Here is a 19,979-nt window from a genome sequence, read left to right on the forward strand (position 1 = left end):
TCTTTCTCTGCTCCTCTCTTTCTCCTCTCCTCTCTTTCTCTGCTCCTCTCTTTCTCCTCTCCTCTCTTTCTCTGCTCCTCTCTTTCTCCTCTCTTTCTCTGCTCCTCTCTTTCTCCTCTCCTCTCTTTCTCCGCTCCTCTCTTTCTCCACTCCTCTCTTTCTCCTCTCCTCTCTTTCTCCTCTCCTCTCTTTCTCCTCTCCTCTCTTTCTCTTTCTCCTCTACTCTCTTTCTCTGCTCCTCTCTTTCTCCTTTCCTCTCTTTCTCCTCTCCTCTCTTTCTCTGCTCATGTCTTTCTCTACTCCTCTCTTTCTCCTCTCTTTCTCTGCTCCTCTCTTTCTCTGCTCCTCTCTTTCTCCGCTCCTCTCTTTCTCCTCTCCTCTCGTTCTCTGCTCATCTCTTTCTCTGCTCCTCTCTTTCTCCTCTCCTCTCTTTCTCCTCTCCTCTCTTTCTCCTCTCCTCTCTTTCTCTTTCTCCTCTACTCTCTTTCTCTGCTCCTCTCTTTCTCCTTTCCTCTCTTTCTCTGCTCCTCTCTTTCTCCGCTCCTCTCTTTCTCCGCTCCTCTCTTTCTCCTCTCTTTCTCTGCTCCTCTCTTTCTCCGCTCCTCTCTTTCTCCTCTCCTCTCGTTCTCTGCTCATCTCTTTCTCTGCTCCTCTCTTTCTCTGCTCCTCTCTTTCTCCACTCTGTCTTTCTCCTCTCCTCTCTTTCTCCACTCCTCTCTTTCTCCGACCCTCTCTTTCTCTGCTCCTCTCTTTCTCTGCTCCTCTCTTTCTCTGCTACTCTCTTTCTCCGCTCCTCTCTTTCTCCTCTCCTCTCTTTCTCCTCTACTATCTTTCTCTGCTCCTCTCTTTCTCTGCTCCTCTCTTTCTCCTCTCCCCTCTTTCTCCTCTCCTCTCTTTCTCCTCTCCTCTCTTTCTCCTCTCCTCTCCTCTATTTCTCCTCCCCTCTCTTTCTCTTTCTCCTCTTTCTCCTCTCCTCTATTTCTCTGCTCATCTCTTTCTCTGCTCCTCTCTTTCTCTGCTCCTCTCTTTCTCTGCTCCTCTGTTTCTCCTCTCCTCTCTTTCTCCTCTCCTTTCCTCTCTTTCTCTGCTCCTCTCTTTCTCCGCTCCTCTCTTTCTCCTCTCCTCTCTTTCTCCTCTCCTTTCCTATCTTTCTCTGCTCCTCTTTCTCTGCCCCTCTCCTTCTCTGCTCCTCTCTTTCTCCACTCCTCCCTTTCTCTGCTCCTCTCTTTTAGCTACTCTCCTTCTCTGCTCCTCTCTTTCTCCACCCCTCTCTTTCTCCGCTCCTCTCTTTCTCCTCCCTTTTTCCTCCTCTCTTTCTCCTCTCCTCTCCCCTCTTCTATCTCTGCTCCTCTCTCTCTCCTCTCCTCTCTCTCACCTCTCTCTTTCTCCTTGTTCCCCTCTCTTTTCTTTCTCCTCTCCTCTCATCTCCTCTCCTTTGCTGTCCTCTCCTCTCTGACAATCTCCTGTGCTGTGAGTGTTACTGGGCTGGCTGGCTTTCAGGTGGCACAACAGTGCCCCCTATTGTTACCTTGTCTCTGTCTGGACAGAGAGCTCAGCTCTGCTCAGAGAGAGGGATGTGGTAAGAATAAGGAAGTCAGTAAGGTGCAGAGAACGGGCTGCTTCTCAACAAGGCAGATTGAACACAAGTCAAGGAGTCACTGTGTTGGATGTGCATGAGTGATGTAGGGTACAGTAGCTCTATTGGGCCTGAGACTTGTGTTCATATACATAGGTTACAGTAGATCATTGGAAATATGTCTGTTAGCCACCTAGGTGGATCCAATTCAATATAACGAGTGTGTCTGCAAACATTACAATTTTTACTGATGTTTTTGAAGGATCCAATCCCTTCCTATATAGTGCCATGAGTGCAATGCAGTTTGTCACGTTCTCTAGGTGTCCCATGTATGGAAACTACCATTGTCTTCCACAGTGGTCATCCATCTTACCAGACTAATAATGTTTCTCCTTCCTCTTGTCTTCCAGGTATCTGAAGTAGGATCTGAGAAACTCTTCACCCCCACTACACCCGAAGGTAAGATGTTGGTTACTATATTCACACTACATTTGGATGGGCAAAACAAACCATTCTCCCCTGTGTAGTCCACCATCATCCCTGTAGGTGACACGTCAATGAATACTAAGACAGTTTATTACATACCATTTATGTTTTCTGAATTGATTGAGGACAAACCAGAACAGCTATATTTGCATATTTTCTTGCCTGGATGTGGAACTGTATTGGGACACCCAACCAAAGGCCTACGTATCTCCCCTTCCCACACCAATATTCAAGCTCATTAGAGTGGATTTACAGGCTCTTTGCCACATGCTTCCAATCCACAAATGGGAACGTTCCCCCAGGCTATACAAGACTTCTGACAGCAGGCTTGGCAGTAATGGCCGACAGGACAGAGGAGGGGGGAGGGCACTGAGCTTCTCAGTCAAGATAAACACAGGTCCTCTGGGAGGGATTGGGCGAGGGGGAGGAGGGTAGGTGGGGGGAGTGCTGCACCTCTTCTCAGGCTGAATGGGGAGACATGTGGAGGGAAGGTGGGGGGTGAAGAACGGGATGGTAGGAGGCCAGAGAGGTCAGGGCAGTCCCCTGGCTGATGAAGGATAGCAGCATGTAGCTCATGTCATGTCCCCCCAGGGCAGGAACCAGACCCATTAACAGATGCAGCATGACAGCTATTTCTGTAAAATAGGGCAATTTTCTGGAGGAGAGAGAGAGGCTAGCTTGCCTTGGATAGAGTAGGACCCAGCCTGTGTTATGCCTGAACACAAACCGTACAGAAAGACTCAGAAGGACCACTCCAGACATTACAGTGATGAGCTCATCATTTTTATAACAACCAGGATACATTACGTGTCTAGGCCTATTTATTTACCCTAGAGTGTCTCCACTGTTGTCATTGAAGATGGTTGTTGTAAGCCTAGGTGTTTTTTCACACACACACACACACACACACACACACACACACACACACACACACACACACACACACACACACACACACACACACACACACACACACACACACACACACACACACACACACACACACACACGTATATATATTGTTGTGACGTTGTATTAGTTCATGTGACGACTGTTGCTCATCAAATGAAAAAAGGTTTCTAATTGCGTGATTAACTGAATCAAGCAATTATTAACTCATTAACCTGGGGAACCATGGGAACATTTGTTTTATTGAGTTTATATTTCCCAAATTAACTCAAAGAATATCAGAATATCGATTTTACAACAGCCGCTAATTAATCAGTTTCCTCTACAGTCTCGTTCTGAACGTCGCATAATCCGGGAATCTGCACGGACCCGGGTCTCACCAATGAGTTCGTACCACACCAATCTTAGTTGAGTATTTATTTACTAGAAAGCTAAAATGATGATAAAAGATATACATACACAAAAACACATTCCAGGCTATTGATTAGAACACACTATGGCGCGTGTTACCCAAAATGGGGATTTAAAAGAGAGAGAAAAAGAGAAAGTTCACGAGAGAAATATACATTTGGGTGAATTTGTCAGCTATGCTTTTTCTAACCCTAGCCTTGCCCCAAGCTGCCGCTCTTATGGGTCAGAATATAATGATGTAATTACGTGGGGAAGGTCTCCGCGTGGACCGCTCAGGCTGCTCAATGACGCACTTCTCCTGCGCAACTCTTTGGTTGTCCTCACGATGTCAGTGTCCTTTTGGCTTAGGAGTCTGTTCCCTCGCCCTTGCTCTGGAAGGGCTCTTCTGAGGACAGACAGCTCTGTAGCTCAGAGCTCACAGCGTAGGAATGAAACAGTGTAGATACCAGGATTCGATTCGGAGTGGAGGCTAGGGGGTTCGACTCGAATTCACCCGCTTAGACACAGCTACTCATCCGTAGCTTGGGTAGAAAAAGATTTCTTTGTCTTCAAACTTGTGTTGCTTTTTGGGTTCGTTGACTTTTTAGACCTTGGCTGCAGCTTGGGTCACTTAGTCTTATCTGTAAATTCTTAACGCACAGGTCTTATACCCTCGTGTCAGAAGTGTGCGTAACCGCCTTTAGGGCAATTCTATGTGCGTACCAAGTTATTTACTCAAATCCAATTTTCCAACTAACAACTAACACATTTCATCTTTACCAAAACATTCTCTTTAATTTGGACATTTTCCATACAACGTACAATGTATAAACATCAAACATATACTAGGTAAACTGTTGACATTACAATGTTTTCGTAATAACGTCATCTATTAACCTTTAATAACAAAACAAAAATGACATACATTTTCATATTCCATCTATCGTCATGGCCACCATTGTGGCTGACGGAAACCATTGTTCCAAAGTCCCTTTATTTCATGTTTAATGTTCTGAGGCTGGTTCTCCATAGTAACAGGACAAAGGAATTTGTCTGTGGCCTGAGATTTACCAGGGGCGCGAGGGGTCATAAAACCCCCACATCTTCAGACCCCTAGAACTCTCCTCCTCTGTCGGGGTTGAGAGATACTCTGTACGGTTGTGGTCTCCTGTAACCTGACCTGATCAGGACAGTCATGACAATATATATACTGTATATACACACACACACACACACACACACACACACACACCACATGTTGACTCTTTTCACCATGCAAACGGGAAAGGGCCTAGCTGTGTCAGTGGACAGCGAGTCTTGGTGAAATCCTGCTAATGTGAGTCCCATCCCATGTCCCATGCACATCAGGCTGGCCCAGAGATTAGGACTGGACAATTACAGATAGATCCGAGCAATCCCATCAGAGCTTGTTTGTCACAGCTGGGATCAACATCAATGTGTGTGAGTGTGTGAGTGTGTGAGTGTGTGAGTGTGTGAGTGAGTGAGTGTGTGAGTGTGTGAGTGTGTGAGTGTGTGAGTGAGTGTGAGTGAGTGTGAGTGAGTGAGTGAGTGAGTGAGTGAGTGAGTGAGTGAGTGAGTGAGTGAGTGAGTGAGTGAGTGAGTGAGTGAGTGAGTGAGTGAGTGAGTGAGTGAGTGAGTGAGTGAGTGAGTGAGAGAGTCAGACACCAGCAACAAGAAGGGCACCGGATTAGGATGAAATGGAAAAGCCAGGGGGATGGTTCTGTCTGGATCATCCGATTAAGTGATGAGTGAGAAGTTATTATCATGCTAGTTGCTACCATTACACGTTGTTGTTTTGTACTGTAACATATCCTAGTTGTAGGTATTCTGTGTGTGTGTGGTTCATACGTGTGTGTGAGTGAGTATAAGTGTGTGGATGGGTTAGCCAGGCCTGTGTATAGAATGCAGAGCAGCCTGAGGACTGTTGTCCTCTAGTTCACCATACAGAATATCTATGTGACCCATTACCAGTCTATTACCAGTCTATCTATAGACCAATCTACACCCTCTCTCCACTCAGCCTCTGATCATTGGGACTGCACAGCTATTGGCTCCCAGAGACTGGATGCACTTACACACACACACAGACTTAGACACATACACACACACACACAGTTGGTATAGCACTGAAAGTGCTAATGAGCATGTCACGCCCTGACCTTAGAGAGCCTTTTTTTGTCTCTATTTTGGTGTGGTCAGGGTGTGATTTGGGTGGGCGTTCTTTGTTCTTTATTTCTTATTTTCTGGCCGAGTGTGGTTCCCAATCAGAGGCAGCTGTCTATCGTTGTCTCTGATTGGGGCGGCAGGGTAGCTCAGGTTGTTTTTAAAATATATATTCGATAATATATCAACCGAGTATGTAGCTTTTTCAATAACAGCGGGAGAAGCAATGGGCGCTTTACTCACTCTGAGAGCCCCCACCTATCCACTTACGCAATGTGATCCTTCACGCTCACTTTTCAAAATAAAACCTGAAACTATGTCTAAAGACTGTTGACACCTTAGGGAAGCCATAGAAAAGGAATATGGTTGATATCCCTTTAAATGGAGGATAGGCATGCATAGGAACACAGAGGTTTCAAAATAAGAGGCACTTCCTGATTGGATTTTCCTCAGGCTTTCGCCTGCAATATCAGTTCTGTTATACTCACAGACAATATTTTTACAGTTTTGGAAACTTTAGAGTGTTTTCTATCCTAATCTGACAATGATATGCATATTCTCGTTTCTGGGGCTGAGAAATAGGCAGTTTCAAATGGGTACGTTTTTTAGCCAAAAATGAAAATACTGCCCCCTACACACAAAAGGTTAATGGTGCAGCTGTATACATTTTTGAGGATTTGAGGGCTCGTGCCAAATCTTTTCAGCCTCCTGAAGAAGAATATGTGTTGTTGTGCCCTCTTCACGTTGGTGTGTTTGGACCATGATAGACCATTAGTGATGTGGAGACAAAGGAACTCAACCCGCTCCACTACAGCCCCGCTGATGTGAATGGGGGCGTGCTCGTCCCTCCATTCCCTGTAGTCCACAATCAGCTCATTTGTCTCGCTGACGTTGAGGGAGAGGTTGTTGTCCTGGCACCACACTGCCAGGTCCTCTGACCTCCTCCGTATAGGCTGTCTCATCGTCGTTGGTGATCAGGCCTACCAGCGTTGTATTTGGTCCTGGGAGTTGTTTAGTCCCAGTGTCCTTAGCTTAATGATGAGCTTGCAGGGCACTATGGTTGTAGTGTAGTTGTAGTCAATGAACAGTATTCTCACGTAGGTGTTCCTTTTGTCCAGATGGGAAAGGGCAATGTGGAGTGCAATAGAGATGACATCATCTGTGGATCTGTTGGGAGTGGGTCCAGGGTGTCTGGGATGAGGGTGTTGATGTGAGCCATGACCAGCTTTTCAAAGCACTTCATGGCTACAGATGTGAGTGCTATGGTGCAATAGTCATTGAGACAGTTTACCTTAGCGTTTTTGGGACAATGGTGGTCTGCATGAAACATGTAGGTATTACAGACTGGGTCAGGGAGAGTTTGAAAATGCCCGTGAAGACACTTGCCACCTGGTCAGTGCATGCTCTGAGTACGTGTCCTGGTAATCCTTCTGGCTATGCGGCCTTGTGAATGTTAACCTGTTTAAAGGTCTTACATTGGCTACGGAGAGCGTGATCACACAGTCGTCCAGAACTGCTGGTGCTCTTATACATGGTTCGGCATTGCTTGCCCGTCACACAGGTTGGTGGCACCTTAATTGGGGAGGACGGCTCCTGGTAATGGCTGGAGCTGAATGAGTGGAATGGTATCAAATACATCAAACATAAAGTTTCCATGTGTTAGATTCCATTCACTCCGTTCCAGCCATTATAATGAGCCGTCCTCTGATCAGCAGCCTCCACTGTATACAGGACAGATGTTACCTAACTATCAGTGTTGTTTCTCTTTAGCTTCGTTGTGAACTTCCTGAGAATTATTGATTTCCTGTAGGTTGGTGTGTTCAATGAGAAACTGTGAAGTCTTAAAGTCTTCTGCGGAGCTTTGGGACGTTGCATTTTTTGAAAGAGATCTGGTTGCAGTTCAGAGTTTACTTTTTTCAGTTCTTGGAAGGCGAATAAAAAGCTAAATGTAGCAGCTGAGCACGTATGGGTCCTGCCACCAAGAAAGGATAAACATACTTTGTGGGTTCTTATGAAACTCAAGCAGAGCTCCTTTTGAAAAGGAGTGACTTACCACCTACCTACCAGAGACTGGAAACACGAGACCCTAGTGAGAGGAAATGTCTGAGAGGATAGCACTCCCACTCTCTCACTCTCACTTTCTCTCTCACTCTCTCACTTTCTCTCACTCGCTCTCTCTGTGCCTGGGAGTCAATCTTGGCTCTGTTGTGTCTCCCGGGGTTTTCCGGTGAGTGTCTCGACGACCCTATTTTGGTCCTTGAGGCAAACCTGGGGCATCTTGGGATAGGTGCGGGAGAAAGACTGGTGAAAACCCATTTCTGAAGTGGATTTGTGCCCTTGTAATCCTGATTAATTTTGACCTGTTGTGCTCATTTTAAACAACACATTACAGTAAGCGTGAACACAGCGAGCTCCAGGCCAAACCAGAAGCTTAGCGGCTTTGGGAGGCTTATGAACAACAGATGGCATTTTAAGCTGGACTTAATAAATTGTTTCCATTAAACTTACCGGCCCACACATACTGGATTAGGCGAGTGGAACAAAGGAAGGAGGAGTGTGAGCAGAAGGAAAAAACACAATTGCCAACACCACACACGATTGACTCACCTTTTAACTCTCATTGTGGCCACGGTCAGGTGGCCACAATGGTGGGACAAGTCTTAGGCTACTACTGCTAGAGTCACAGAGGTGGACGCCACTGTAATTGGATGTAGGGATGAACTCATCAACGATGTCAGAGAGTATTTAGCTTAATTGATGCGAGGGTAAACAAATAAACAAATGGATAAACCCTTTAGCTTCTCCTGTGGAGGATTTAGCCTTGTTTATCCTTACCTGTTAATATATAAACACCATATAACACAAACAATGTGGAATTCAGAATAGCTCTCAGTATCTTTTGTATTTTTCATATCCTGAATTCTCAGTACCATTGTTGAGAATCCATTCCTTGCAGGGCTGAAGGATGAATACACCCCCCCCCCATCCCACCTCCTCCTAAGAGCTCATGGTTGCTCTCTAAGCTCTCATTATGTGCTACACGGCCTAGGGTCCCCGCGTCGAATCGCTAATCAAGCGGCCTGTCTGCACTGCAGCTCTGCCTGACTCAATAGGTGCCGAGTGCCCTTTGTTCCTGAAGGCTGCTGTTTGCTGCATGTCAATAGCAGGGCTATGGCTTCAGCTCTGCTGGCTGGGTATACTCCACACACACAGCCTTCAGGATTATAGGATGGAGTCAGTTATAACTCCTGCGTACACAAAGGAAAATATAGAGAGAGGAGAGGAGAAGAGGTGGTGTGGGTCAGGGGCAGGGGGAACCAGCAGATGAGAGTGTGTAATGAACCAGGCGGCTCTCCACTGGCCAGGTCATTGTGATGTATAGCTAACCTCAGCGCTGTGGCGGCACAGTGTGGGTTTTCACCATTAAATAATGAATAGAGGTTGACCCTTTGACCAGCTAATCAGCTTTGCAGGATGTTGAGGCTGAGTGGAGGAGTGGAGCGGGTGGGGAGGGAGAGAGAGAGAGTGACGGACTGGGTTGGGCAGAGCTGGGCTAGGGGGGCAGTGCTGAGCTAGCTGGAGGGGCTCAGCTTGGCTGGGGGCTGACAGGACGTGTAGTAGCGAGAACACAGGGAGGGCTGCAGGGGCTTTCTGTAGCCTACACAGGCAGATTAGAGGGCTGTATAAAAAGCAACCGTCACTGGGGAGGATTCTAAGCCATGGTAAACCTTACTGCGGTACCTACTCAGATTGGTTTGGCGAAGCGCAGCTCACTGGAAATGCTTTCTCTATCAGGGCCTGATGGCCTGTATTGACAGAGCACTTATGTCTGGGCGTTATGCACACAGGCCACAGACAGACACTAATGTATGTGTGCTGTGTCATGGGGAGCTGGGTCACTCCAGAAGATCCATCCTGCTGCTGGATGTTCCGCCCATAGAATAGAATGATTATATTTCTATGGTTCCACCATTACTGTTATCCCCACACTACCACCTCTGTGGTTATTGGCAAGCCTGCGCTAAAGCTCATTTGTTTTCCTGATTCAATTTACATTTTTAACAGGAGTAAATCCTTTCAGAATACCCAAGCCCTTAATATGTTTCTCCCTCCCTGTGCTGTCTGTCGTGTTCTCAACGCCAGCCGGGGGAAAACAAACAATGGGAAAACCAAACAGTGGGAAAACCAAACAGTGGGAAAACAAAACATTGGGAAAACCAAACATTGGGAAAACCAAACAGTGGGAAAACCAAACAGTAGGGTAAACAAACAGTGGGAAAACAAACAGTGGGAAAACAAACAGTAGGGTAAACAAACAGTGGGAAAACCAAACACTAGGGTAAACAAACAGTGGGAAAACCAACAAGTGGGAAAACCAAACAGTAGGAAAACCAAACAGTGGGAGAACTAAACAGTGGGAAAACCAAACAGTGGGAAAACCAAACAGTGGGAGAACTAAACAGTGGGAAAACCAAACAGTGGGAGAACTAAACAGTGGGAAAACCAACAAGTGGGAAAACCAAACAGTAGGGTAAACAAACAGTGGGAAAACTAAACAGTGGGAAAACCAAACAGTAGGGTAAACAAACAGTGGGAAAACCAAACACTAGGGTAAACAAACAGTGGGAAAACCAACAAGTGGGAAAACCAAACAGTAGGTTAAACAAACAGTGGGAAAACTAAACAGTGGGAAAACCAAACAGTGGGAAAACCAAACAGTGGGAGAACTAAACAGTGGGAAAACCAAACAGTGGGAGAACTAAACAGTGGGAAAACCAACAAGTGGGAAAACCAAACAGTAGGGTAAACAAACAGTGGGAAAACCAAACACTAGGGTAAACAAACAGTGGGAAAACCAACAAGTGGGAAAACCAAACAGTAGGTTAAACAAACAGTGGGAAAACTAAACAGTGGGAAAACCAAACAGTGGGAAAACCAAACAGTGGGAAAACAAACAGTGGGAAAACCAAACAGTAGGTTAAACAAACAGTGGGAAAACCAAACAGTAGGTTAAACAAACAGTGGGAAAACCAAACAGTAGGAAAACAAACAGTAGGAAAACAAACAGTGGGAAAACAAACAGTGGGAAAACAAACAGTGGGGAAAACCAAACAGTGGGAAAACCAAACAGTGGGGAAAACAAACAGTGGGGAAAACAAACAGTGGGGAAAACCAAACAGTGGGAAAACCAAACAGTGGGAAAACCAAACAGTAGGGTAAACAAACAGTGGGAAAACTAAACAGTGGGAAAACCAAACAGTAGGGTAAACAAACAGTGGGAAAACCAAACACTAGGGTAAACAAACAGTGGGAAAACCAACAAGTGGGAAAACCAAACAGTAGGTTAAACAAACAGTGGGAAAACTAAACAGTGGGAAAACCAAACAGTGGGAGAACTAAACAGTGGGAAAACCAAACAGTGGGAAAACCAAACAGTGGGAAAACAAACAGTGGGAAAACCAAACAGTAGGTTAAACAAACAGTGGGAAAACCAAACAGTAGGTTAAACAAACAGTGGGAAAACCAAACAGTAGGAAAACAAACAGTGGGAAAACAAACAGTGGGAAAACAAACAGTGGGGAAAACCAAACAGTGGGAAAACCAAACAGTGGGAAAACCAAACAGTGGGGAAAACAAACAGTGGGGAAAACAAACAGTGGGGAAAACCAAACAGTGGGAAAACCAAACAGTGGGAAAACCAAACAGTGGGAAAACCAAACAGTGGGAAAACCAAACAGTGGGGAAAACTAAACAGTGGGGAAAACCAAACAGTGGGGAAAACCAAACAGTAAGGGAAAACCAAACAGTAAGGGAAAAAAACAGTGGGAAAACAAACATTGGGAAAACCAAACAGTGGGGAAAACAAACAGTGGGGAAAACTAAACAGTGGGGAAAACCAAACAGTGGGGAAAACCAAACAGTAAGGGAAAACCAAACAGTAAGGGAAAACCAAACAGTAAGGGAAAAAAACAGTGGGAAAACAAACATTGGGAAAACCAAACAGTGGGAAACCCAAACAGTGGGAAACCCAAACAGTGGGAAACCCAAACAGTGGGAAACCCAAACAGTGGGAAACCCAAACAGTGGGAAACCCAAACAGTGGGAAACCCAAACAGTGGGAAACCCCAAACAATGGGAAAACAAACAGTGGAAAACAAACAGTGGGAAAACAAACAGTGGGAAAACAAACATTGGAAAAACCAAACAGTGGGAAAACCAAACCAAAGCGTGTTTGAGTTTGTTTCTTTATTAATCTTCTCAGTTATTATTGTTCATGATCATAGGAGAGCTTATGAGCTGCGTGATGTTTTTGGAGAAATCGTGTGTTATTGATGCTCCTTTTATTGATAGTACTAATGGTGTTTGTGCAGTAGTCCCTGTCAGGGAGATGAAAATAAATAGAGGGAGCGCCGCGGAGATAAGACGCGTGTTTAATTATTAATTGAGCCATTACTGAGAGAGATTGCCTTTTTTTGATTTAAGGCAGGAAGCTGGCTTCAGGGAGAGAAAAAGCTATTACAGAATTCCCAGCCTGCAATGCAGCTGTCCATCGCTCTGCCAATGCACTAGTGGAAACACACACCCTGTTAAACGGCCTTATTCCATAAATTCTTCTTCTTCAATATTTATAGCATTTAACATTACAATGACATTGTCATGTTCTATTTATAGAGAGCGGTAGGGAGGTCGGCGTGCCGACGGGACTAAGCCACGGCACCTTCCTGGTCGCTCCTCTGCTCTGGAAATCAAGAGATTTGTTAGGTTTATATTACAGTTCAGGAAATGATGTCAAACAACAACATACTACATTTGTCCTGTGTTTTTCTTCTTCTTCTAAATATGCTCTCTTTTTTTCAAAGTCAATTTTCTAAGACAGAAAAGCAAATTGATTCAGTCAATTCAGTCTTTTCTAGAAGGGCAATTAGTTCCCTTGTATTGTCAATGCTGACGTGTCACACAATCCCTGAGTGGTTTGCTAGTTGCCCCTTTCATAGGGACTATTAGTTCATTAGACAACTGCTTCCTCTGTGCAAGACCTCGCTCTTCATGAAATATTAACTTAGCTCCAATGTAGAATTACACTGTGTTGAGTGGGGACTTGACGTCTGAACATTGGCCCAGACCAGATATTTTAGCAAGTTCACCTGGAGCGTGTTCAGTAGGCATGAAACGGATAAACAATGGTCCGAAACAGAGTGAAACCAGGAGGCTCTATCTTCACTTGTCCAATACAAAATGCTTGTCTTTGTTTCCCCTTGCAAAAAGTTTATTAATACAATACAACTCTAGACAAGAGCTACGTTTTAAAATGTTTTGTTACCTTGTGCCCTAACGATCACAACCCAGTTATAGTAGCATCCTTTGAAGTCATGCCAGTGCAGTGCCAGTCTTCCTGTCCTTAAAGGGCACTGCCAGGCTTTCAGGAAACCCAACACCTGTCCATCATCCTTATCACCGGCTGTCGTCCATGTCAGTGCCAGTGGGTGGTGCAGGGCTGTTGTGACAGAGAGTGGGATTGTAGTTGAAGGCTTTGTGATTAGGCCTCTCTCTGTGCAGCTGTCTCAGTGGTTCATTGACTGAGTATGGATCCAGCTATAGTGCTGCTGGAGAGACGGCACTAAACAGCTAAGGGAACAATAAGGGAGCAAACATCTAATGGAGCAATTACTAAGAAGTCCCTTGTGACCGTCACAGCTCTTTTCTGGGAGGTGGTTTATGAGGGCTGTGTCTGATCATGCTGCTGCATAGCATATTGTTCAATATTATTTTATTCATTTATCATCTCAGCTGTGCTTCCTATTTCAATACAGAGTGATAGGATAGTGAATATGAGGTTTACTACATTGAATCCTCGTACTCTTTATCTAGTCTCTGAAGCATAAAAACTGTTTAGTGCCTAACCACCGAGCAGCCTGAGCAGCAGAGGCAGACAGTGCCTCCTCCTCCACTCAGAAAGAACAGAAGAGGTTGAGTTGTTTCAGTGGCCATCTGAGGACCGCTTGGCTCTATCAGCCATTCCCCCGGCCAGCCGAAGACACCGTCCGGGGGTCAGGGTTAAATGATAAACTGCAGCACGGCCCTCCCGTCTTTATTTTCCGAGTGTGTGATTCTCATCACCTTTACACCTCCCATGTGTAAACTTCTGCCATCAGCAGCGCTGCGCAACAAATCAGCAAAACAGATGCAGACTTGCTGCGGCTGTGACCTCGTGGTGACACTTTCTTACACCTCGGCTGACATTTCTATTTGTGGACACATCACATCACGACCACGCTCGGATGAGCCCGCCGCACACCACGGTACTGAAGCAATAAGGCACGCTCGATGAGGAAACACGAAGCAGGCCATTTAATAAATGATCTGCTCGTGTTTGCAAGACAAGAGGGTGAGATATTGTTTAATATAACGTTTGTTAGCTAACGTTTTCTCTGCGGCAGCTGGCCACACACTTTGAGCAGAGAGAGTATGGCTGGCTAATATTGGGGATGAACTCCTTTGTCCTCCCTCAGCAGCTGAGAGTATAGACAGGACATAGAGATAGTAGAAACAACCCAGCAGCCCAACCCTACTCAGCAATGGTCTTCCACTGCCCCGGGCCTCTAGCCTCTTTAGAAAACCCAGTCCTCTCTACACTCATAGAAAAAAAGGGTTCCAAAAGGGTTCTTCGGCTGTGGTTCCAGGTAGAACCCTCTGTATAAAGGGTTCTACATGGAACTCAAAATGGTTCTACCTGGAACCAAAAAGGGTTCATCATATGGTTCTCTTTTGAGGACAGCAAAATAACCCTTTTAGGTTCTAGAAAGCACCTTTATTTCTAAGAGTGTAACTATCTCACTGTGGCATGGCTAGGCTGTGCGATCAAAGGGTTCCTGATGATGGAAAGGCTCATTTGGAGATAATCTGCTCTCCCCTGCAGCCATCTTGTGAGGCATAAGACCACTCCGTCACAAAGACAGAACACTCTCATCTCCATGGAAATGAGCCACCAACAGCACGGCAGCTTCCATTTTTTCCGTGACCGTTTCAGTAGGGGGCTGATCTAGTGCTGTGGCACCACTCATCTGAACCCAGTATAATAATATCCTTCTCCAAGAGAAAGACAATCTGCTGCAGCATAGGCAGAGGTATTTGCGTTGTTTTGGTTGGGAAATGCATGATGGTTATCTTATCTCTAAAGCTAGTCAGCCTTGAGTGTGTGTGTGTGTGTGTGTGTGTGTGTGTGTGTGTGTGTGTGTGTGTGTGTGTGTGTGTGTGTGTGTGTGTGTGTGTGTGTGTGTGTGTGTGTGTGTGTGTGTGTGTGTGTGTGTGTGTGTGTGTGTGTGTGTGTGTGTCAACCCTCTCTTCCTAGCTCCAGTTGTTGTGTGAGTGTTTTCAGCTGCTGTGTTTTGTTTGAAGAAGATCCCAGCTGTGTGCTTTTAGCCCATCTGCATTGTTCATTCAGAGCCAATGTTGTTTGCAGATGAGGCTGTAACGTTCATTAACATAGTCAGATAGTAGGTGATTGTAGCCAAACAGGATAATGCTTGGATAATGTACAATCACTGGCAGAGGACAGTCGGCAGCCTAGATGGATATTACTAACATGCTTGTAATGGATTTGACGTTTTGGGAAGCAGTTCACACATGCTTAGAAAGAGTAGAAACCCGTTGCCAAGAACAGGATGGACATAAAAGGGTTTAAATTCCATGACAGGGAGGAAAACATCCATACTCCATATGCTGAGGGAGGGTGCATCCCAGAAGGATGCTGTGTGAGATGAGAGTCCACGCTAGGGAAGCATGAGTCCAAGCAAACAGAAATATCAGCCGTGGCATATGAAGTATTTTCATAAGAGTCGGGTGGTCCACTTCTGGTGTTTGTAAAGTACACTAGCTCTCCATCATGTGGCGACATAAAGTTAGTGTCTGTGTTGCTGTCAGTGCTCACTTTAAGACAGAGCCTCTCTGTCTGCTACCTCACAGCAGGCTGAGACTACAGACTACAGCATTCTCTGCTCCAAAGAGCACCACACATGTAGGGTTAGTAGTTATAGACCCCGGTAATTAGCCCTGAACTCAACACATGACCAAATGAGTAATGAGATATGCACCACTGAGGAGAGTTGTGCTCAAATCAAACTCCATATTTTACCCCCGCATGGCCTTGCCAGCGTTATTAATCGCTCTCCATGTTTTGTTAAGAGAGACAAGCGGTAATTCGTTCAGACACGGGGTCTGCTGTTTGGCTGTTGGTTTTGGCTACCGCTGGTATTCCCCATTCTGCGGTTCTGGGCCCAGTCGGCTCTGACTGGCCCACTAATGGCTGCTCACTCTAATGCCCTATTCAGACACCCAGAGAAGCGACTAGAGAGCCTGTTATTGTAGTGCTGCTGTGGAGAGGAGGAAGCAGCAGGACTGAGAGACCAGTGTTGTTTGCTTTGGGTAGAAATGGAGGAGAGTAGAGACAGAGTTCTACATCACCTAGGGAGCACTGAGCACCAGTTATCACTACATAGGTCAACTATTTTACACAGACACACATGCCTTACAAATAGATGTAATGGTCTTGAGATAGTTGGATGCTTTTTTGTTTTCTTTACAAAGGACTTCATCCAGATGTGCGGTATGGCCAGCCTAAGGTTTGGAGTGGGTGTGTTGACTGAGTGATAGACTAAGTGGATGCAGTGTTGTGCTGGGGAGCACAGGAGGCCCTACAGCAGGCCCTACAGCAGGCCCTACAGCAGGCCCTACAGCAGGCCCTACAGGAGGCCCTACAGGAGGCCCTACAGGAGGCCCTACGGGAGGCCCTACAGGAGGGCCCTACAGGAGGCCCTGTAGACCAGCTGTAGTATAGTGCTGTGTTAACAGTATTATCAGCACAAGCCCACTGTAACGCCAGTCTAATCTTGGATCAGGTGCGTCAGAAACGGAGGTAGAGGGGTCAGGGTCTTCAGAGAGGATGAGCCGTCTGTGCCTCAACCCCTTTAAAGCTAATAAATACACTTGAGACACTTTTAGCACAAGCATTTACACACAATCAACTCAGAGAGAGACACCTCAGTCTGGTTTTTGTCTTTCCCATTCAGAGGTTTAAGACAGCATGCAGATGCTACGGGTACTGTGAAATCATCATCAGATAATAGTCAAGTATTTGATTTGTTCCATTTCAGCTTGCCGTGTGTAACAGTGAGCCAGAAGCTCCTCCAGTTGTTTAGACCGGTTTCATCTCCTGAATCAGAGTCCAATTTCTCCCTTGGCTCCAAATCCCCCAGCCGTCACACCTTCTCCTTCTCTGTGCTCAAAACAAATCAATTATTCTCTGCACGTAGAGCAGTAAAGTGAAATGCTACAGCTCATATCAGTTTTGAAACTGACTAACATGGCTACTCTGGTGCTGCCGAGTGTTGGCCCAGTTCCTCAGGCCTTGTCAGCACAAAGTGTGTGTGTGTGTGTGTGTGTGTGTGTGTGTGTGTGTGTGTGTGTGTGTGTGTGTGTGTGTGTGTGTGTGTGTGTGTGTGTGTGTGTGTGTGTGTGTGTGTGTGTGTGTGTGTGTGTGTGTGTGTGTGTGTGTGTGTGTGTGTGTGTGTGTGATGAGAGCAGACAGAGTTGTGTGTCCTGCAGCAGGGAGTCAGCCCACAATAGCCCCACAGCTCATGGGCTTGTCTCCATTAGTTTTCTTGACATGACTTCCTGCCCTCTGCTCCCTCTCTCCTCTCCTCAGCCTTATTAACTTCCCCTCTCTCTCTCTCTCTCCCTTCTTCCCTCCTTCCTTTCCTCTCTCCCTCTGAATGCGTGTTTATGGCTCTTGCTCTTCATGGCAGCACTCTAATCAAGAATGATGGATTGGGTGCTAGGAGGCACTGGGAGTGTTTGCTAACCTGATACACCAGCGTTTTCTCACCCCTTTTGTTGTCTCTGTGGAGGACATGAGGGATCCCAAACAGTGGAGGAGGCTTTGTGTGTCTTTCTAGTTAAGCTCTGCATGAGAACTAGTCTAAACATCTGCACCTTAGTCTTACAACTACAGTGAGGGAAAGAGGTATTTGATCCCCGCTGATTTTGTACGTTTGCCCACTGACAAAGAAATGGTCAGTCTATCATTTTAATGGTAGGTTTATTTGAACAGTGAGAGACTACTTAAGTCAATTACTTATTTCCCTCTTTAAACTGCAAATCAATTTATAACATTTTTGACATGCGTTTTTCTGGATTTTTTTGTTGTTATTCTGTCTCTCACTGCTCAAATAAACCTACTATTAAAATGATAGACTGATAATTTCTTTGTGTGCCTCTCTGTGTGCCATTTACAATTGTCCCCTCCTTCACTGTCTTCAGCTCTGACTAATGAAGTGGAGCTATTTTCTATTTTCTGCTGAGATTTACTCATTTTGAATGTATGGCAATTAGAGGAGGAAAATGGCATTTCCCTCTCTCATTCATTCATTCACTCACTCACTCACTCACTCACTCACTCACTCACTCACTCACTCACTCACTCTCTCATCTTCAACAGCTGTCCTGTCTCCATCTGCAGCACTAGCCTAATGGTTAAGCACCCCAGGAGCAGCTTAGCACTGGTTACACTCTGAACATAGTCCTCCTATAGGCGTGGTGTTGATTGCATCAGTATGTCTGTCTACTGGACAGCTTGTGTCCTTGCATTTGAAACCTAACCTCGGGCACATCACAGAGTTGATATCTATAGAGAAACAGCCCTCCAACCCCCCCTACCCTGGTCTGGTAGATAGTGTTGTTGCTAGCAGTACTGTTCCTCATGTAGGGGGTGAACAACAGTGGGTGTATTTATCATGGAAACTCATATTTAACAGTCTGCTAGTGATTTTATCTGAATCAATAAAAGTGCATTCTTCTTATTCTGTTTGGTCCATTATAAACTGTATATATTTCATTTCCTTACATTACCCATTAATCCATGAATCATTCATTTTGTCTCAGGCATTGTATGTGTCCTGTGCACAAGCCCATCCAATAGGCATATGTCAATCTTTTGCATTTAGGAGCTAGGCCTATCTGTTTCTGAGAGCATATATTTACTCTGAAAAAACTGTGATTTATAGGCTAGTCTTTGTGATTCTTGGATGAGTGCGATGTGAGACATCGGTGTGGAATTTCAATTGGAAGCAGGAATGCATTGGTGAAGGGTAGACCATTGACAAGCTCTAACGAGTACATACTGTAGGTATTCAGGCAGCAATCTAAAGCCTTTGATCATTGGAGACCGTAGAGACTCGAAGGCTGGGCATATGCAATAACACCAAGGTAAAACATGGAACATCACAGCAACATGCAACAGTTGATGGATGATCTCATTCTAACTGACGACATTGTTCTTGTTGTTGAACAAAAGAAACAACGTTTTGTTGTTGAATGTAAGCTTAGCTTCACTAAGAAGCTTGCTGTACTAGTATTTTACTGGAAAGCAATCCATATCCCGCTCTTTATAAAAGCATAATATTAAATCATTTGGATTAAACAGGTGGGAATCTACATCAATATCTTGACTAAAACCCACAGTCCAATTCAAAGCGAATTGACACAATTATCTTGAAAGCACTTGACGAAACACAATCTGGCAGAAAATATTTCTCCTACCTCTTCATGGTTCTGAACGGCTATGGCCGCAAACAACAAAACATTGAATGATGGTATGACAAATGGGGAAGAGCTGTCAACTTCCCGATTGTTGCTTTGCTTTTGGGGTCGAGAGGGGAGAACAGTGAGGCTATATATTGAAATAGAGATCAGAGAGGAGAAGACAAGTATGCAGGCTCTTTCAGCTCCCTGTCATGCCACTTGGGATCTGTTGAAGGATTTTCATTCAGCCATTTCCTTCCATTGAGAAGTAATCAGTCACTGAAAGATAATACTATATCCACTTAGTGACATGTGGGCTCATTGCAGGTTCATTCTTGAACTGGTGTGGTGGAGTACCTTTATTTACATTTTCAGATCCCCAGAAAAAAGCATATCCTAAAAACACATCTCTGCTGAGACTTGAAGCTTGGAGGTCTTGTTTTCCTGTCCTGTTTTCCCCTCTTTTCTGTGTGGTATGTAAACCAGCTGCTAGTCTCAATAAAGCATGCTGTCCTGCAGGGCAACAAAGCCGTATTGTTGAGATTGCTAAGGCATTATGCAAGCCTAAGTAAAGCTTCCACACAGCTAAAGAATTACAGCCCACACTGAGCTTTGTGGTGCCTTGTAGAGACTCTGAAAAGGTCTTGAAGGTATCGAGGAGGAAAGGCGAGGAGGCTTGGTTGGTTCATTGGTTGGTTGACTCTCTCCACTGCTCCATGATGGGGAACAGGAGTCCGGAGCCTCTATTAGAAGTGGCAGGCGTTGTCTCCAGTCATCTAGGTAATTGCAGCGCTGAGTCCTCTCCTGTAATCAATCGAGACAGCTGCCACCACTGCGTTCGAGTCCAGTAGGCGAGCGT

The 19,979-nt window shown here is 45.3% G+C and overlaps 1 protein-coding gene across 1 annotated transcript in view; it reads left to right on the top strand.

Moving 5' to 3' along the window:
* The window catches only part of fbrsl1 (fibrosin-like 1), a 503,490-nt gene that overhangs the window by 438,840 nt on the left and 44,671 nt on the right, over positions 1–19,979 (top strand). The window contains 1 exon segment of the mRNA XM_046351071.1: positions 1,987–2,035. Within this exon segment, the coding sequence (XP_046207027.1) occupies positions 1,987–2,035 (49 nt within the window).

The sequence above is a fragment of the Oncorhynchus gorbuscha genome, linkage group LG05 (genome assembly GCF_021184085.1).
Source record: "Oncorhynchus gorbuscha isolate QuinsamMale2020 ecotype Even-year linkage group LG05, OgorEven_v1.0, whole genome shotgun sequence".
In the NCBI taxonomy this organism is placed as follows: domain Eukaryota; kingdom Metazoa; phylum Chordata; class Actinopteri; order Salmoniformes; family Salmonidae; genus Oncorhynchus; species Oncorhynchus gorbuscha.